The 22,125-nt window shown below is 32.8% G+C and overlaps 1 protein-coding gene across 1 annotated transcript in view; it reads right to left on the bottom strand.

Moving 5' to 3' along the window:
- The window catches only part of ADAM18 (ADAM metallopeptidase domain 18), a 199,631-nt gene that overhangs the window by 111,288 nt on the left and 66,218 nt on the right, over window positions 1–22,125 (bottom strand). Inside the window, exons 9-11 of the mRNA XM_044226000.1 lie at window positions 13,195–13,331; window positions 9,938–10,121; window positions 3,669–3,764 (exon numbers count right to left, since the gene is read on the bottom strand). Coding sequence (XP_044081935.1) covers window positions 3,669–3,764; window positions 9,938–10,121; window positions 13,195–13,331 — 417 coding nt within the window. The remainder of the gene's footprint in view (window positions 1–3,668; window positions 3,765–9,937; window positions 10,122–13,194; window positions 13,332–22,125) is intronic.

The following is a 22,125-nucleotide window of genomic DNA, read 5'->3' as shown; positions in this document are numbered from 1 at the left end:
ACAACAGGTTTTGGTGAGGATGTGGGGAAAGGGGAATTCTCTTGCACTGTTAGGAATGAAAACTGGTGCAGCTACTCTGGAAAACAGTATGGAGTTTCCTCAAAAAGTTAAAAATAGAACTACCCTATGATCCCACAATTGTACTGCTAGAGATATTTACCCAAAGATTCACAGATATGAGGGGGTACAAGCCTCTCAATATTTATAGCAGCATTATTAACAATAGCCAAACTATATTTCCATCAACTAATGAATGGATAAAGAAGATGTGGTTCCTATATACAACAGAATATTACTCAACCATCAAAAAGAATGAAATCTCGTCATTTACAATGACATGGGTGGAGCTAGAATGTATTATACTAAGGGAAATAAGTCAGAGAAAGACAAATACTATATAATTTCACTCATATGTAGAATTTAAGAAATAAAACATGAACATATCAGAAGGGAAAAAAAGAGGGGGGAATAAACCATAAGATACTTTTAATAATAGAGAACAAACTAAGGGTTGATGGAGGTATGTGGGTGGAGAAATGTGCTAGATGGGTGATGGGTATTAAGAAGGGCATTTGTTATTAAAAAAAAATAAATTAAATAGGCATTTGCTATGATGAGCACTGGGCATTGTATGTGAGTGAGGAACCAACACTACTCTTGAAATCAATATTGCACTGTATGTTAACTAACTAGAATTTAAATAAAAATTTGAGAAAAAACTGAGTTAAAGTAAAAAGTGCTAGAACAACACATAGTAAACAATGTATATAATAGCTATCAACATCATTATATAGATTATTTTCTGGAAGTAGAAAGGCCTCCTTGCATAGCTCAGTTATTGTCAAATTTATAGGGCCTGTGAAGTACTTTATCTATTACCTTTCATAGGGAAGTTTATCTCCTTTCCCCAACACACACACTCCACAGTTCTGTTTAATTGAATTAATGCTTAATAGACTGAGACAAAGGTGAGTAACAAATGAATGAAGTGGTATCTTAAAGTGATGAAATTTTTTTTAAAAAAGTATTTCAACCTAAAATCCTATACCCTCAAAATCTATATTTCAAAAATTAATGAGAAATACTTTCTTAAACAAGTAATAACTGAGAAAATTCTTTTTTAGCAGATCTAAATAACAAGAAATCATAAGGGAGGTCGTCAGGCACAAAGAATATGATACTAAACAGAAATCTAAAATACAAAAGGAAATTAAGAATAAAAGATGGAATAATTATTTTTAGTTATTAAGTTCATTTTTCCTTTATTTAACTTCTCTAAAAGATAAAAAATATATATATAAAGCAAAAATAGTAACAAGATATTTTGCATTTCTAGAAACGAGAGTGTCCTAGGTGTTTAAAGGAGCTGCTTTTAATTAGGACCTCGGATTCTGTAAAGAAAGTCATTTTAGTTTTTATCCTTTTTTCCACAAGCAAGCACCCTAATGCCCTGGGCCGCACACTAGTCCTCATGCCCTTTTCTCTTTACTCTCAGAGATGCTGCTACTGGCTCTGCCTTGGCTTGTACTCTGACATGCTTGAGTAATAGTGAGGTTAGTTGTGGATGTTGCACACACATTTGTGAGTTAACCACTGTTTGAATGTTGCTGCTTTTTAGAGTTTTCCTAGAGTACAATAGATTTTTGAAGTTTTAGGTAACTGGAAAATTTTAAGCTTTTGCATTTTTTTTAAAGACTATTTATTTATTTATTTGAGATAGAGAGAGAGCGGAATGAGTGAGAACAAGTTGGGGAGCTGGGCAGAGGGAGAAGCAGACTCCTTGCTGAGCAGGAAGCCTGATTGCAGGGTTCAAGCCCAGGACCCTGGGATCATGATTTGAGCCCAAGGCAGATGCTTAACTGACTGAACCATCAAAGTGCCCTCAACTTTTGTGGTTAAAAGTGTTTTGGAAAGGCTGAAACAAAGTGAAAACATACAAAACTTATAATTTTGCTTTGCAAAATTATACAGAGGTGTCTGTTTACCATTTATTCTGTAATCCTCACTGTCTCTATAACTTCAATTTAAACTTGTATTTTTTAAATCATTGTAGGAATTCTATCTTCTGCTATATCTTTGTACATTCTAACCAAGTTATTTGGAATGTTTGTGAGTTAGTTTCCATATCATCAAAATGCACTGCCACTAAAGACTGTAAAGAAAGAGTACGCTTTTTTGAAGGGTTGAGACAAATTGTTTACAAATTTTCATAATTTGTGAATAATAAAGAGACAGTTTGTATAATTTTTAAATAATGAATACTTTTTTTGAAAACAAACTAAACAAACATAAAGGGAATGAGCCACTAACAAGCACCGCAACATAAATGAACTTCAAATGCATTATGCTAACATGCCTAATTACAATGTTTACACATATGATTCCATTTATATTTCAGCAAAAGGAAAATTGCAGATGCAGAAAACAGATCTGTAGTTTCCAGGGTCAGTGGGTGTTGAAATGGGTTGAATACAAGGAGGTACATGGTGACTTTTTGGGAGTGGTGATAAAATCAACTGTCCCTTAATTGTCGTGCTATTTATAAGACTGAAAGTTTGTTAAAACGCTCAGAATTATTTACTGAAAGAATTTTACTATAATAAAGTTATAGTTTAGTAAGTTATACCTTAATTGAAAAATTGAACAAAAAGAATATTGTGGAATATTTGAACAAAAAGAACATGTGGAATATTTATGTGTATATAATATATCAGAATTAGAATTATAAAATATTTTGCTTTATGGAATTTGAGTTCTCACCCAAACATATGTCTTAAAAATAATATCATATTAGTATACCCATATTTAGCCTGCAGTTACTAATTCTTTTATAATATGCAATAATTTATGTAACTGTTCAAATACTAATAAATATTGTTTATTTGCTACTGTGAACAATTCTGCAATTAATATTCTTTTTTGAACTTTCCATACATGTGCATATTTCTAACATATGTACATAAGAGAAACTGACTGGTAATCTATACTCTGCTCAGAGATATTCAAATATTGCTCACCAAAAGGATTGTAGCAATTCAAAATTCCACAAACACTCTCCAAAAATGATCTTTATCCCTTTTCTTTGTTTAATATCTAACACTGTTGTTCTTAAGATTACCATTTGGATGACTACTTTATATACTGTATTATTTTTATTTGTGTTTACCTTAACTATTGCACATGAAGTACACATATTGAACAATTTTACTTTCATTGTTATAAATTGCCTGAGCATCACCTTTGCCTGTGTGTGTGATTTGTCTTTTATTTATCAGTATCTGAGAGTTCCTTACATATTCTGTATGCTATTCATTTTCTCTGCTACACAATTTGTCTATTTGTGTTACAATTTTTCCATGGTCATTTACTATTTATTTGACTTCACAATTTCCTGTATAATTGATAATGTCTTGACATAGTAATGTCTATGTTTACCCTTTCTTTATTTGGTAATTTAGAAGGCAGTAAACTGTAGTTTTAACACAAAAGAATAATCAGTACCTATCTGTGATGCATTCTTTAATTCGTGGTAGTTTTCCTTTTTACTTGTGGTTGTTTATGGACTCTTCATTATTCTATATGTATTTTATCAACTCCGTAATAATTTAATTAATATATACTTCAATGATCACAGTTTAATTTCCGTTTTGTAAACACTGGAAACTTACCTCACAGTTTGATGTACAGCATGGTCCAGAACCACATCTTGCTGAGCCTTTCAGTTTACATGTATTAAAATCACAGCACTTCTTAAACTGACATTCCTAAAATTTCATAAGAAATATTATTGTAGTTCAACAATTTAACAGCTCTTATGTATTAATCTTAGCTTCTATTTATACATTTTTGTGTTCAACTTTTCAATTATACAATATATTCAATGAAGCTTTATTATTTTATTACTTCTAGAATGTCCAAAAGAACATATAAGAACTAAATAACATCCAAAATAGTAGTTTATCAGTGACATTTATTACTTATAATCATTGGTGACTAATTCATAAATTACCAAAATGGAAATATATCTTTGAGGAAGGAACATGTGAGTTTCCAAGAGAAAATCTTCCCCAATTGTCTTCTTCATGTTTTATTTATTCCAAGTTCATTTTGCAAATAAAGTTAGAGTTAGACAATAGTTACAAATAAAATACATTTGATTTAATAATTATGTGTTATGTTTTACTATAATGAAATTAACAAAAAGATATGTTAATATGTTAATAAATATTAACATATATTTATATCTTATATAATTATATATAGTTATATAATAATATAACATATAAAAATATGTTAATATGTTAATAAATTTTAATTTTTAATTTTTAAACATTTCTTGCTTTTTTATTTAAAAAATGCTTATAATTTATTTTTTTAAAATTTCTTTTCAGTGTAACAGAATTCATTGTTTTTGCACCACACCCAGTGCTGCATGTAATGCACACCCTCCATAATGCCCACCACCTGGCTCCCCCAACCTCCCACCTCCTGCCCCTTCAAAACCCTCAGGTTGTTTTTCAGAGTCCATAGTATCTCATGGTTCATCTCCCCCTCCAATTTCCCTCAACTCCCTTCTCCTCTCAGTCTCCCTATGTCCTCCATGTTATTTGTTATGCTCCACAAATAAGTGAAACCATATGGTAATTGACTCTCTCTGCTTGACTTATTTCACTCAGCATAATCTCTTCCAGTCACGTCCATATTGTTACAAAAGTTGGGTATTCATCCTTTCTGATGGAGGCATAATACTCCATCGTGTGTAAGGACCACATCTTCCTTATCCATTCGTCCGTTGAAGGGCATCTTGGTTCTTCCCATAGTTTGGCGACCGTGGCCATTACTGCTATAAACATTGGGGTAGAGATGGCCCTTGTTTTCACTACATCTGTATCTTTGGGGTAAATAACCCAGTAGTGCAATGGCAGGGTCATAGGAAAGCTCTATTTTTAATTTCTTGAGGAATCTCCGCACTATTCTCCAAAGTGGCTGTACCAACTTGCATTTAATATTTCTTGTTTTGAAGATTTATTTGACAGAGAAATAGTGAGCAAGAGAGAAAGCACAAGCTGGGGGAGCAGCAGGCAGAGGGAGAGGGAGAAGCAGGCTCCCTATTGAGCAGGGTAGCCCAATGTGTTGCAGGGCTAGGTCCCAGGACTCTGGGATCATGACCTGGGCTTAAAGCAGAACTTAAGGGGCTAATCCATCCAGGTGCCCCTATGTATTTTTACAAGTTAAATGACAGTCAATTGTTATTCAAATGGAGTAATAATTTAAATAATAAACTAAATATTGTTTCCATGTAAATAAATTGCATTTATATAATTTTTTAATATTTTTGTATTCTTAACACTTTAAAAAAGTCAAACATTTTCTGTTTACTCAAAAAACTGGTTTCAAAGATCTTGTCCTTTAACATAAAGGTAAGATTCTTCTTTATTTCTAATTTTCCATTTGTTTCTGCTTTTTCATGTCTAAAGACATGAAAAATCAATAGTCAGTCAATCAATCAAATCAATGTCAATAGGAATGTATTTATAAATATTCAGATGCTAGAAATAATACAGAAAATATAGAGTAAAAGCTGAAGCTTTTTCTATACTTCCCAGATTATCCATAGCTTCAATATCCTTATTAGTGTGTGTGTGTGTGTGTGTGTGTGTGTGCGCTCTTTCATGGACAGTAAATGAAGATCCTCTCCCAACTATATATTTCAATACTAATTATGACAAAATGTGTTTAACTTACAATGAGTTAGTGGGGAAATTGTGTCTCATTTTTTAAATCATTTCTCTAATTACTAGTGAATGTGAGCATGAATTTTCATTTTGTACAACATTATGAATTAAATGATCATTACTTTTGACCACTTGAGTATTTTGTTTTTCCTTCTTTTTCCCACTAACTAGTGGGAAAAGCTTTTATATAATATCCAGTTATCCTTTCTCTCTTCTGTATGTTTATAATATTTCTTTGAAGTCTATTGTTTATCTTGTTAATGGTGCCTGTCATTTTGTGAAATTTGTAATGTTCTTTCTTTATGATTATTGGGTTTTATGTCTCTTTACCAAGACCTCCATTATGCAAAGACTATTACCAATACTTGATTGTATCTTTGTTTTTATTTAAAACTTACAGATTTATTTTTTCTGAAATGTATGTTTATATTTTGTGGGATATTTGTTCAAATATGTATTACTTGTCATTATATTTGTTTATACAAGAACAAATGTACACTCCACATGTATAGGTGGGTTTATAAAATAGAACTTCATTTTGTAAAATTAGGGATATTTATGAAGATACAGATGTCCATGTCATTCTGCCGAAGACCACCTGGAACACATCTGTAGTTCAACAAATTGGATTTATTACTAGTGTCAGCCAAGGAGAATGCACATTCTGAGAAACTGTGGTACTCCTCAGTGAAAGGGTACAATTAAAGAATTTGGGCTTGTGTTGGGTAATTTGGGGTATATAAGGAATCTGGGCTTTGTCAGATTAGATGCTGTCAGAAAAGAAGGGGTATATCTCTGACTAAGTATTCTAATAATGTTTATTATCTAGAAGAGGAGGGACTATACTAATGCTAAAGCTGAAATTGATAAAGGAGCAGGAATTTCTCACATTAGCCAGGATAGGAGGATATTTGGTCATTTCTGTGACTTGAATAATTCCCAAGTTTTACTTATATTCAGACATTGAGAGTGGCCTTGCTTTTTCTCTTCATCTATCATGATCACAGATGTTGAGTTTTTCTGAAATTATTTAACAGGAGAACCCCACAACCCATCTATGGCAGGCCAGCTCCTAGCAACACGAAGGACCAGCTGATATTATTAGGCCAGATCCTGCACATCAGAGGCTGCTTCTCCCTTTCTCATAATGAATGCACTGGATTTATAGATAAACAATTCTGACATTATATATTTCCATCCTGAAAATGAATGTTATATATCTATATAACTTTTACACATTTAGATAGTTAAATCAATGATGGATAAGTGTAGATATTATAGATAAAGATATTTAGGTATCAATTTTCTTTTCTTGTGCCAATAGCCCAATACAACATGAATGCAATTAAACAGCCTCAAAGTATGTTTGATGTTTAAGGCAAGATTTATTCCAAATCAACTTTTTCTATAAAAAATTCCTTACATTCTTTCTTAGTTCTTGTTAAGAAAAACTTTCAAATAAACTCTCCAAGTACTGTTATGACTAATGGGTATTCTAGAAATGATACATAATTATAAAGATAATTACACTATCCATGCATTCACTGAATCAACAAGTACCTTGTAAGTACCAGATGCTAGTCTATGCACTGGCAATCAAGCAATTATTAAGATATGGACTATATTCATTTTAAATTTTCTGGGTTTTTTTTGTTTTTTTTTTTTTTTTTTGCCAATGCCACCTCATTTTAATCACAGTATGTGTTTGTGCTTGTGTGTGCACATTTGTATTTAATTTGCTAGGGATGGTAATTGTCCCAAATTAGTAAAATGGATGTATAGACTTAATTTTTATTTCTGCATGGAAAGAAAAAGTTAGAACATATTGTCTTTCTTCTATAATTTAGAAAATATTGTATAAAATCAGCATAATTTCTTTTTTAAATTGAATATAGTTGACACACAACATTACATTAGTTTCAGATGTACAGCAGAGTGTCTCAGTTTCTCTATACATTATGCTCTGCTTACCACAAGTGTAGCTACCATCTGTCACTATACAATGCTATTATGGTGTCATTGACTATATTCTCTATCCTGTGCTTTTATTAATTTAAAAAAATCACCAGCAGAGCCATGTGGTATGGGCTTTTCTTAATGAGAAGTTCTGAAAATACAGATAGCATTTCTTTAGCATTATTTCTTAATAATGCTATTCACATTTTAGATATCTAATCATGTTGGTTTTTGCAAATGTATTTTTTCGAGGAATTTGTCCATTTAATCTAGGTTGTTAAATTATTAATATGATGTTGTTCATGATATCTTCTTACCATTTAAAAATCATAGTACATAAAATCTATATTGATATCCCTAACAGTAATGTCTTAGTTACTGTTATTGCTGACTTTTTTTATTAGTGTCATTAAGGGCATTTCTAGCTATCTAGCTATTTATTCAAACAACTTACATTTGGTTGCAGGATGCTTGGATGCAGAGTCTGTGAGAACCTGGGGTTCATTGAACCTTCCGTGAGATGGCCTTTTCCTTTTTTCTTTTATTTTCTTTTTTTGTTTGTTTGTTTTGTTTTGTTTTGCTTTGTTTTAGGTTTTGGATTGTTTTATGTTTATTCATTTATTTATTTATTTATTTAAATTTTTTCCAAGGACTCCAGGTATCACCTGGCTTCTCTATACCCTCACTCTACTCATGATGATGTTTTGGGTCCTCTCATGTGAATACCAGCAAAGATTCTGTATTGAATCATCCTACAATGATCTGGGTATTCTCCATTCCCCAGTGGATAGTTGTTTCAGTAAAAGACTATAGGACACTCTGTTGGGAGAGGGGAATGACTGAGGAAATTGCAGCTTGCTGTCCTTACTGGAGCATTGTAGGATTTCATCCTGTACCTGAGCAAGGAGCTCAAGCTCTAAGACTGATTTGGGTTTGAAAATCTAGCGAGAGATTAGTAAGAGATTTGTAGCAATTGGCCTCAATCCTCTGTTCACTTTTTCTTTTACACCAAGAAATATGGTAATGAACTACCCAGATCCTTCTTAACTATCAGTATAAATCCATGCAGTTCAAAACCAGTAGATGCCATCTATGTTCTTCTTCCCTTTATGCTAACTTCATCCACTTTGGCTGTTATTGTTAAGCACTGTCTCTTGGCCTCTGCTATTTGGTATTCAGTGATTCCTAACAACACTGGGTGTCCAGTTCTATAAGGGCACTTTCAGCCACCAACTGCTGTCTATAAAAGAAAGCTACCACTGAGATTTTCAACATTATTACCTCCTTAGTAGTGGATTTTTTTCATTGCCTTAGTGAAAGCAATATCCTGTAAGCCATCCAAATAATTGGGTGCTGGATTTGTATTCTTATATTCAATTATAACATGACCACTATTCTGAGCTTTTGACCCCTTCTATATTTCTCTATTAAGGCAGTTCTTGCGATTAAAAAAATAAATAAAAATAAAGAAGAAAGAAAGATCTGAGATAAATGGAAAACCTACACATGTACACACACACACACACACACACACACACACTTTTGGGAATAGTGGGGATTAAGAAAACTTGTAGAGATTTAATGTTATATAAACAAATGGTCAGCTCTTTTTGTAGGTGGATTAAGAAATTCATGTAATGGCTGGGGGACTAATCACTAAATCTTATTTTATTTAAATAGAGGGGAATTGCAAAATGTTATATAATAATGATATTAGATTAAATATGTGGTATTATCTGTTAAGAATAGTGTACAGAGAGTGTTTTGTTAATAGGACTGTGGTAGAATGTATATCTATTTTTAGAAGTGAGGAAACAGAACAGGTTTTGATCATCCTGAAACATGGAAATGCAGGAATGCTTAATGATTAAGAAAAATCTATCATAATTTTTCACCATTCTTGTAACAAAAAGAAATGGGGAAATTGAAACAAATTCAGGAAAAGTTTGTAGAGAAAACAGATGGGGGTCACATGAGTCAGGAAATAAATTGAGGATTAACCTTATATGCAAAACCTCTCTGCTGGCATACTTGGGAACAGTATATGCAAACCAAGTTTTCATGAGTCATTTGTTTTCTCATTTGAAAAGGGATGGAAAAGCAGTTCATACACCCTATCTTACACTCATTTTCATATCTAAGTTTTATATTAAAGACATAATTGCATATATTATCTCTTATATACCATGACAACTACTTATTAGAAACACAGAAATTTTGCTTAAATTCCAATTTTTATTGCTTACCTCTTGGCTGCCACAGTCACATTCTTCATTAGGTTCCAACATCCCATTACCACATACTGATTGATTTTGATATAATGGTTGCAAATTTGAAAAGTTCTGAAGACATTTAGCCTCAAATTTTGAAACAAAATATCTATAGTCATACATGCTACAGTTGCTAAAAATCTTTATACCACTGGAACCCCTACAACGAAATAATAATCCTCAGGTAAATCTTCAGGCTAATAGAATTCCACCTAAACAATGCCCCTATATATAATGACATAAATTGCAAGATGGCTAATGAAAAACTTATACCTGAGCAGAGATGAAGACAAGCATGATTTAAAATGCCATTAAAAATGTATCTTTCCAGGAAAGCAATAAAGTATAATGGTTAGATATCTACCTATCTATCATCTATTTATTATCATCATCTATCTTTCTGTCTACCTAATATGTTCTTCTCTCATATAGCCAAAGCTTTCCTCCCTCATTTCAGTTAGATGTCTACTCAAATGTAATCTTCCAAAGAAGTCTTTCTTGACATTATATAAAATTGTGTCCCCTCCCCCATTCTACTTCCACTGTCAATATTTATTATTCCACATGGTACTTTTGCAACTTGCAAAAATAAGCTTATTTGTATTTTTTAAATTTGTTTTTATGTAACTTAAATTTAACACTAAAATATAAGTTCCATTAAGGTCTTCATTTTCATGTTCACTGCTATGTTTTTAGTGGAATATCTAAAAAATATGTCTAATGGATCTTCACTAGACATTCTGAATATACTATGTACAATACTGACTACTGGTCTTCTCAGCCAAGACTGTACCATCCACTATTCTCAGTTCCAGACAATTCTATTCTTCTGGCTTCTCAAGCTGTTAACATTGGTGTAATCCCTGGACTCTTTTCTCTTGTATACATCCTTTATTAATACACATGCATGTAAATGAACATAACATATACAGTTAGTAATTTTCATGTTGACTGAATGTTGGAATGATAATATTTTTGATATATTGTTAAATAAAATATATTATTAAAATACATTATTGCAGCTAACTTCATCTGATTTTTAAAATTTTTTAATGCAACTACTAAAAAAGTTAAAATTACATATGTGGGTCACATTTTATTTCTATTGCCAGTCTAAGCAATCTGTCTGAAACAATAACTCCAAAACAGCCATGCTGAGCTTCCAAATGTACAGCTGCTAATGTTCTGATGTTAGTAAAGTGAGGAAAAAGTAATGCTTTAGCTTTCATTAGCCATTTGTAATGGAATAAATGGGGGAAAATGGGAAGAATGCCACAAGGAATAATATAATTTAAGCAATTTTCAATTACTTACAGCTACTTTGTTTCAATAGGTATCAGTGTCACTCCACTTTTGAAGGCCATTCTCAGGCAAAAAGTCACAAATTTTGAGCACTGATATTTCTTATACAAAATTAATTTAAAAATAGAGACTTAGATGAATCACTGAATTCTAATCCTGAAACCAATATTGCACTATATGTTAATTAACTAGAATTTAAACAAAAATTCAAAAATAAAAAACAGAAACATTATCTTTTACTTGGGTCACATGTTTTTGAGAAAACTTGGTAGTATTAATTAGAATTTGGAACATTTGTATAACTGTGTACAAAGCAATTTATTTTTGTAATCTTTGCTTAAAAGATGGCCATGAAAAGGAAGAAATTAATGTATTAGCCTAAGTATATAGAATTTTAATAGACCAAGACATTTCAAAGTAAATATTAATTAATTAGCTTTTTGTGGAGAAGATTAAAACCCAGGTCTAAAGACTATAAAATAAGTCAAGGTAAGCCTCAAAGTATTTTAATTTCTTTTTTTTTTAATTTCTTTTTAGCGTAACAGTATTCATTGTTTTTGCACCACACCCAGTGCTCCCTAATATGCCCTCCCTAATACCCACCACCTTGTTCCCCCAACCTCCCACCCCCCGCCCCTTCAAGGTTGCTTTTCAGAGTCCAAAGTCTCTCATGGTTCACCTCCCTTTCCAATTTCCCTCAACTCCTTTTAATTTCTAATCCCAAACTCCAAGAGCAGTCTATGAAAAATTGAAATGATTATTTTAGGGGAACATAGCTTTTCCTGCAATCCTAACTCTCTTTGAATCCCATGGATATTAACTTGACAAAACCTCAACTATTTACTTTCTTTATATATACACTTTGGTGGCTGAAATTATATGGACTAAAATAAATAACATGTTGTTTGAATTCACATTGCATTTGCAATTACTAATATTATTAAGTATATCTTCAAAAGGCCCCACAATCCTACCATACTTTTAAAAAAATGAATTTTATTTTATTTTGTGTGTGTGTCCCAAAATCCATTGTTTATGCACCACACCCAGTGCTCCATGCAATATGTGCACTCCTTAATACCCACCCCCAGGCTCACCCTTCCCCTGACCCCCTCCCCTCCAAAACCATCAGTTTGTTTCTCAGAGTCCACCGTCTCTCTCCAAGACAAGTGTTTCACATATTTTATCCAAATTTTTATACTCCTTACTAGAAGAAATTGTCATCTTTATAACTCAATTAACCAAACTACCTAAATCTTTATCTCTTTACTCTGCTAACATCTTATCACTACTATCTCTACTCATGCACTAAATTCTATCCTCTCTAATTTACTCAATGATTTTGTTTTTAGTCTTCATTATATCCAACATCATCGTCTTTTCCTTCTCTTCTCTTTATGTCTTTTGGCCTATATACAATATGTAGTTTCTCCCATCCTAATAAATTTTCGATGTTCTTTTTCTAATTGCATACTGATACTGTTGATATATGTGGGTAGTCATCATAATATCTGTAAATAGGGACAATTTTTTTTCCTCTGCAAACCTTTTCCCCTTCTACTATCTCTTTAAAATTCTAACCAAAACTGCCAATACTATATTACTAAGGGTAATTTTAGATATGCTTGCTTTGAATGCAATATACTACAACAACCAAAACAGTAGTACCATGCTTATTTAAAATTTCACAGTCTTCATAAATCTTAAAAATTTCCCTCTAATTCTCTCAAGTGAGCATTTCTTAATCATGTCATTTACCACTTTCCTGGAGTCATATCACTTAGACATATTTGTTAGTGTGATATCTCTTTTGGCACAGCACACTTTCCAATTTTTGACATGGAGTTGAAAATAAAGAATAAAAAAAACACATCTTGCAAACAACTTCACAAACATATATATGAAATTAATTAAGAAGAAAAAAGTCTTACACTGCTTTAGGATTCATTATGCATGTAGCTCTTGGACAAGAACAGTTATTAATATCATCATATGTTAATCCCATTTTAAGCCCAAGTAGTTGAGCTATAATAACGGAAAATCCCTCCAAAGTTATTGCATCTGGATACTAAAATAAAGAAGATTGAAAATAAAACCATCATACAAGTAGTTAACAAATAAAGTAATAAAATATTTTGTTTCTGTAAAATTTTATATTTTAATACTGCTTATGTTAAGTGTATTTTACAACATGTTATTTTGATATGTCATTGATAAAACTATCCATACTGACTAATTGACTAAGAACTAAGCAAAAGTGTAAAGAATGATCAAGCAAGAAGTATTCTCTGGTTTAATATTTAACATACTCAAATTGTATAGCCATAGTATTTCTGATACAATCAACAAAACATATTTATTTAATATTCGCATTAAATAAATTTACCCAATTAAAAAATCTTAATTCAGAATACACATGTGTCAAGCATATTAAAAGAAAATGAAAATGTAGTGGCATGCATGAAGAAATGGACTTTATTCACACTGGGAACTTCCATTACAGAAGGGGGGAAAGAAAATAAACTAGCGACTTGAAACAAATTTCCCAAATACAAAGAGATCATGAAAAGTGTTCTAAAGAAAATGAAGTACTCCAATAGAGAATTTTGAGAAGGAGTATAACTACTTAATATTTGTGAATTAGTATTTAAGCTGAGGTGTATCATTTAGGAAATGGCCTAGGAATATAAATAGGAGTAAGATGCTTATATTGGAGCTCATTAAAATGTTGTAGTATAAACTCTCATCACTGTTGCTAAACATAGTACTAGAAGTCCTAGCAACAACAATCAGAAAACACAAAGAAATAAAAGGTATTCAGATTGGCAAAGAAGAAGTCAAACTCTCTTTTCACAGATGACATGTTACTTTATATGGAAAACCCAAAAGACTCCACCCCCAAATTTTTAGAACTCATACAGCAATTCAGTAATGTGGAAGGATACAAAATCAATGCACAGAAATCAGTTGCTTTCTTACACTTGAACAATGAAAATATAGAAAGGGAAATTAGAGAATTGATTCCATTCACTATAGCTCCAAGAACCATAAGATACCTGGGAATAAACCTAACCAAAGAGGTAAAGGATGTATGTTCAAGGAACTACAGAAAACTCATGAAAGAAATTGAAGAAGACACAAAAAAAAAAAAAAAAATGGAAAAGGGTTCCATGCTCATGGATCAGAAGAATAAACATTGTTAAAATGTCTATACTGCCCAGAGCAATCTATACTTTCAATGTCATCCTGATCAAAATTCCACTGGTATTTTTCAAAGTGCTGGAATAATCCTAAAATTTGTATGGAACCAGAAGAGACCTCAAATCACTAAGGAAATGTTGAAAAAGAAAAACAAAGCTGGGAGCATCAGGTTGCCTGATTTCAAGCTTTACTACAAAGCTCTCATCACCAAGACAGGATGGTACTGACACAAAAACAGACACATAGACCAATGGAATAGAGTAGAGGTCCATATATGGACCCTCAAATCTATGGTCAGCTAATCTTTGAGAAAGCAGGAAAAAATACCCAGTAGAAAAAAAGACAGTCTCTTCAATAAATGGTCCTGGGAAAATTGGACAACTATGTATAGAAGAATGAAACTTGACCATTGTCTTACACCATACACAAAGATAAACTCAAAGTGGATAAAAGACCTCAACATAAGGGCAGGTTGGTGGGATGGAGGAAGATGAACGAAACAGATAAAAAAAGATTACGAGTACACATATCCTGATGAGCACTGAGAAATGTACAGAATTGTTGAATCATTATAGTGTAGACCTGAAACTAACATAGCACTGCATGTTAATTACACTTAAGTAAACACAAACAAAAAACAAAAAGATGTAAGTTGGGACTACATAAAACTAAAATGTTTCGTCATAGCAAAGGATAAAGAAATCAACACAATGAAAAAGCAACCTATGGAATTGAAGAAAATATTTGCAAACCATGTATCCAATAAGTAATTATATAACAAATATATAAGGAACTCAGTACTCAATAGCAAAACACCAAATAACTCAACTGAAAAATAGGCAAAGGACTTGAATAGACATTTTTTCCAAATCATACATACAAATGGTCAGATTTATGAAAAGATGCTAAACATCACTAGCCATCAGAGGAATGCAAATCAAACCCACCATGAGATAATACCTCAGAGCAGGTAAGATAGCTAAGTATCTTAAGGACAAGAGATAACAAATGTTAGGATGTGGAGAAAACTCTTGATGGGAATGTAAATTGGTATGGTTATTATGAAAAATAGTGTGGGGGTTCCTCAAAAAATTCAAAATAGGATTACCATATGACCCAGCAATCCTACTTCTGGCTAAATTACCAAAATAAGTGAAATCATTATCTGTACCCAGTGTCAATAGCAACATTATTCATAATAGCCAAGTTTTGGAAGCAACATCAATATCTATCAATAGATGAATGAATAAAGAAAATGTAGTGTATCTATACAATGAAGTATTATTCAGTCATAAAAAAGAAGATAATCCTTCCATTTGCAACAACATAGATGACCAGGAGTGCATTTTTCTAAATAAAATGAGAAAGACAAATACGTTTGCTATCACATACATATGATAACTTTAAACTCTAAGTCATCATTATGTATTATATACTTGAAATTTGTTTAGAGAGCATGTCTTAAGCATTCTCATAAAATGTAACTATAGGAGTTGATGAATATAGAAATTTGATATGGGAATTGTTTCATAATATAAATATATCAAATTTTCACATTATGAATTATAGTGCCCATAGTTATATTAGATCCTCAGAACTTATTCATCTTATAACTGGAGGTTTGTACTTTTTGGCTAACATTTCCCCATTTCCCCCTTCCCCTAGCTGCTAACAACTACAGTTCTACTCTGTGTTTCCATAGTTTGACTTTTTTTAAAGTTATAGCATAGTGTTTTATGGTAGTGCTGAGTCACTATATTATACACCTGAAACTAGTATTACATCATATAGTAACTAACTGGAATATTACTAAAAACTTAAAACAAACAAACAAACAAACAAACAAACATCAGAAGCTAACATTACTAGTTGGGAGTCCATGCCCAAAGGAAATACTTATAAACTGTGACAGTATTTGTGACTTTCAGCCTAAGGCCAGGTATAATAGACATGGCAAGTGGGTTCACAGGTTACTCATGAAAAAAAAAAAAAATTGATACTCCAGGTTCAGAAAATTAAGTATCTGACATGAAGAAATGGTGGCTGCTGTGTGGATATACAAAAGGGAAGACTTTAGAAAAAGAATCCTCGAAATTCCATCTCCTACATTTCTGGCTGACTCCTCAAACATTCATACATGTTTGTGCCTCAGTGCTGAACTTAGCTAATGACTAAAGATCTCAACTGAGTCCAGAGTCATAGTCTGTTGTCTACAGTTGCCATTCTGAATTTAACCATGAGTATTGCATGATAAAAGAAACAAAAAATCAATACTCACCAGAGAAAAATAATAGAATCCAGATTCTCTAATAGCATGTATAATATCCATAATGTCAAATATCTTTCAATGCCATGAAAACTAAATTAGGAAGTAAACAATGGCCCTTAGAACTGATTTAGAATGTGTTTTTTAAAAACAAAGCTTTCTTCTGAAATGGAGGATTTAAATAGTAATTATTCTCATAACGTATTTCTCAGAAATATCCTGGATATAGTGAAAAATTGCTTATCATATCAAGAACAAGAAATTGCTCAAATGAAATGAGAAAACATAATCAACTGACAGCAAAACCAAGATAAACTCCTTCATAAATTATCATAAAAATACTTTAACAAGTAATTATAAAATCTCTAAAACAAATAAAAACAAAGTTTCAATAAAGAAATATATAAGAAAACAGAAAATGATATTTATAGAACAGAAAATACAGAAATCATAAATAAATAATAAATAAAAACAGTAGGTGGACTTAGTTGCAAAATGGAGATGTTAGAATGAGTGAATTTAAGGACTAATCATATATATTATCTAATCTGAACAAGAGAGAGAATTTTTTTTTTTTTATAAAATTAACAGAGATACAGGAAGCAGTGGAACAGTGGCAAAAGATCAAACATAAATGCTGTTAGTGTCCCAGAAGGGGAGAAAGGGGACAGAACTGAAAAATATTTGAAGGAAAATGGCTAAAATGTTCCCAATTTCTAACAAGATAAACTAAAACAATCATGGCAGACACATCATGATTAAATAGCTAGAGAAAATATTTAAATCTTGAAATCAGCCAATGAAAACCAACACATTATTTATAGAAGAGTAATGATTCATAAACAGAGAATTTCTCATCAGAAATAATGATGCACAGAGGATATAGCACAATATTTTTCAAGTGCTAAAAGAAAAAAATGTCAATCCACAACTTTAATCTGGAAAATATATCCCTCAAGAATAAAGATGAAATGAAGACATTCTGGAATGATGGAAAACTAAGATATTATGCTTTAAAAAAAATGACTGAAGAATTTTTGGAAGTTAAAAAGAAATTGATAATAAAGGAAAAATTGTAACATCAGGGATGAATGAAGAGGAAGAAAATGGAAAAATATAATAAACTTTCTCTCCACTGATTTTTTTTTAAAAAATTGTTTTGCGGTTGAAAATAAAATGTTAATTTGTGTGATATAGTTTTAAATGTATTTAAAAGTAATATTTAAGTAAATTACATAATTACTCATTTTATGTTTATATGATATGATTTGAGACCTAAAAGATGGTGTTAACATTTCTACATTCTATTTGAAGTGATAAACTTTCTATACACACATTTGTGTGTGTGTGTGCATGTCTCTATATGTGTTTGCACTCTCACTACATAAAACAGTAAAAGACTTTTCCAAAGAAAGTCTGATGGTATCACAATTCTGGACTTCAAGCTCTATTACAAAAATGTAATCATCCAGACTGTATGGCACTGGCACAAAAATAGACACATAGATCAATGTAAAAGAATAGTGAACCCTGAAATGGACCCTCAGCTCTATGGTCGAGTAGTCTTGAACAAAACAGGAAAGAATATTCAATGGAAAAAAGAGTTTCTTCAACAAATGTTGTTGGGAAAATTGGACAGCCACAAGCAGAATGAAACTGGACCACTTTCTTACACCGTACACAAAAATAAACGCAAAAAGGATGAAAGACCTAAATGTAAGAAAGATAGGACTCCATCAAAATCCTAGAGTAGAACACAGGCAGCAACAGCTTTGACCTAGGCCACAGCAACTTCTAGCTAGTCATGCCTCCAAAGGCAAGGGAAACAAAAGCAAAAATTAACTATTGGGACTTCATCAGGATAAAATGCACAGCAAAGAAAATATTCAACAAAACCAAAAGATAACCTACAGAATGGGAGAAGATATTTGCAAATGTCTCATCAGATCAAGGGCTAGAATACAAAATCTGTAAAGAACTTTACAAATGTAATTCTTCTTTAAATGTTTGGTAGAATTCCCCTGGGAATCGATCCAGCTCTGGACTCATATTTTTGGGGAGATTTTGATACTGATTTAATTTCTTTGCTGGTTATCAGTGTGTTCAGGTTCTCTATTCTTCCTGTTTCAGTTTTTGTAGTTTATGTTTCTAGGAACACATCCCTTTCTTCCAGATTGCCTAATATATTGGGATATATTGATCATAATATTATTTTATAATTGTTTACATTTCTTTGGTATTGGTTGTGATCTCCCTCTTTCATTCATTATTTTATTTATTTGGGTCCTTTCTCTCTTTCTCTTTCTCTCTCCTTTTCTTTCCTTCTTTTTTTTTTTTATATCTGGCTGGGAGCTTATCAATTTTATTAATTGTTTTGAAGAACCAGTTCCTAGTTTCATTGATCTTTTATTTTTTTTAAATATCTGTATCATTGATTTCTGTTCTAATCTTTATTATGTATCTTCTCATGCTGGATTTAAGTGTTATTTGCTATTCTTTTTCCAGATCCTTTAGGTGTAAGTTTAGTTTGTGTATTTGAGGCTTTTATTGTTTCTTGAGAAAGGCCTGTATTGCTATATACTTCCCTCCTAGACCACCTTAGCTGCATCCCAAAGGTTCTGAACAGTTGTATTTTATTTTTCTTTTAATTTTCTTTAATTATTTTTATTAAAGGTTTTTATTTATTTGACAGAGATAGAAAGAGTGAGGTCAGGAATGAGGAGGAGAGGGAGAAGCAGGCTCCCCACTGAGCGGGGAGGGATCAAGCCCCTAACTGACTGAGCCACCCAGGCACCCCCCAGTTGTATTTTAATTTTCATTTGTATCCACGAATTCTTAAAATACCTTAGTTTCCTTGTTGACCCATTCATTCTTTGGTAAAATGCTCTTTAACTTCCATATATTTGTGTTCTTAATTTTTTTTTCTTGTGATTGAGTTCAAGTTTTAAAGCACTGTGGTCTGAAAATATGCAAGGAATAATCCCAATCTTTTAGTACAAGTTGAGACCTGATCTGTGAGCCAGTTTGTGACCTATTCTTCTGGGGAATGTCCCACATTCACTTGAGAAGTATGTGTTCTGTTGCTTTAGGATGAAATGCTCTGAATATACCTGTGAACTCCACCTGGTTCAGTACATCATTCAAAGCTTGTTTCCTGTTGATTTTCTGTGTAGATGATCCATCCACTTCATTGTTATTCAAGTCCCCTACTAGTTTTGTATTATTATTAATGTATTTATTTAATTTTGTTATTAATTCATTTATATATATGGGTGCTCCCAAGTTAGGGACATAAATATTTACGATTATTAGATCTTCTTTTTGGATAGACCATTTTATTATAATATAGTCTTATTACAGTCTTTGGTTTAAAATCTAGTTTGTCTGGGAGGAGGAGTCAAGATGACAGGGAAGTAGCAGGCTGAGATAACACCAGGTAGCAGGAGATCAGCTAGATAAGATAGCTTATCAAACCATTCCAAACACCTACAAATCCAAAAGGAGATAAAAGAGAAAAGAGCTGCAATTCTAGAACAGAAAATTGACCACTTTCTGAAAGGTAGGACCTGTGGAGAAGTGAATCTACAGCAATGGGAAGATAGACCATGGAGGGAGGGGCCAGCTCCCAGCAAGCGGGGGAGCAATGGAGCTCAAAATCAGAACTTTTAAAAGTCTGCTCCACTGAAGGACATTGCTCCAGAGGCTAAGCCAGGGTGAATTCCATGTGGGACAGCATGGTCTCAGGTCCCATGGGGTCACAGAAGGATCAGGGATGTCTGAGTGTTGCAGAGCTTGTAGGAATTAGAGTGGGGAAGCCAGCTACAAAGATGGAGCCAAGGAGTGAACTTTCAACTTGGGGTTACCTTAAACTGTGATCTGTGGCACAGTTAGACCACTGCTCTATGAGCAGAGACCCCAAAAAGATCCTGGGAGACCCCTCTGGAAGAGTGCAGGGATCTGCTGGGTTTGGAGACTCCAGGCAGGGCTGTGTGCAGAGTCAGAGATGCTTGGTCACAGGCTGGGTGAGCTTGGAGCATGACTGGAGGCCAGGGAGATGGGAGTGATTGGGCGCTTTTCTCCAAGGGCGCACTGATGAGTGGGGCTCCGAGCTCTTGAATCCTCCAGGCCAGAGATTGGGAGGCAGCCGTTTTCATTCCCATCCTCTGGAACTCTATGGACTGCATTCAGGGAGCAAAATCTCCCTAAAGCGAACCCCAGTGGATTACTTAGCCTAGCCCCTGGTAAGGGCGGTGCAATTCCGCCTCAGGCAAAGACACTTGAGAATCACAACAACCGGCCCCTCCCCCAGAAGATCAGCAAGAAATCCAGCCAAGACCAAGTTCACTTACCAAGAATAACACTGGAATTCCAGAGGAAGAGAAAGCAAAGCATGAAATTCATGCTTTCTCCCCATGAGTCTTTAGTCTTGCAAAGTTAAGAAATTTTTTTTTAATTTTATTTTTTTCTTCTGCTAACTTTTTAACTTTTATTTTTTCCTCTTTAAACGTTTTTTAACTAGTATATCTTAACAACACCTTTCATTAAAAAAATCTTTTTTGACTCTTCATTATTATAGTCATATTTTTTTCTTCATTGTGTCTAACTTTATTTTTTTTTTTATACACATAGGGTTTTTTCTTCTAAAAAAATTTGGGATACAACTTCTTCTAACAAATCAAAATGTACCCTAAATCTAGCACAGGACATTGTTCTAGTCTCCAACCTGAGCAAATTCTCTCCACATTCTTTTTCTTTATTCTCCCAACCAACTTATCTTATCAACTCCTTCTTTAGAAATCTTTTAAAAATTTTTTTGCATCTTTATGTCATATTCCACTCCTTCATTGTGTTTACCCTTATATATGTTTTTCATATATATTCATATATATTCATATATTCTCAATATGAGAAACGAATCCATCAAAATCCTTGAGGAGAATGAAGGCAGCAACCTCTTCAACCTCAGCCACAGCAACTTCTTCCTAGGAACATTGCCAAAGGCAAGGGACACAAGGGCAAAAGTGAACTATTGGGACTTCATCAAGATCAAAAGCTTTTGCACACCAAAAGAAACAGTTAACAAAACCAAAAGACAACTGACAGAATGGGAGAAGACATTTGCAAACAACATATCAGATAAAGGGCTATTGTCCAAAATCTATAAAGAACTTAGCAAACTCAACACCCAAAGAACAAATAATCCAATCAAGAAATGGGCAGAGGACATGAACAGACATTTCTGCAAAGAAGACATCCAGATAGCCAACGGACAAATGTAAAAGTGCTCCACCTCACTCGGCATCAGGGAAATACAAATCAAAACCACAATGAGATACCACCTCACGCCAGTCAGAATGGCTAAAATTAACAAGTAAGGAAATGACAGATGCTGGCA

This window comes from Neovison vison, chromosome 11, assembly GCF_020171115.1.
Source record: "Neovison vison isolate M4711 chromosome 11, ASM_NN_V1, whole genome shotgun sequence".
Taxonomy (NCBI): Eukaryota; Metazoa; Chordata; class Mammalia; order Carnivora; family Mustelidae; genus Neogale; species Neogale vison.
The sequence above is the reverse complement of the archived record's forward strand: the minus strand, read 5'-3'. Positions and strand labels throughout refer to the sequence as shown.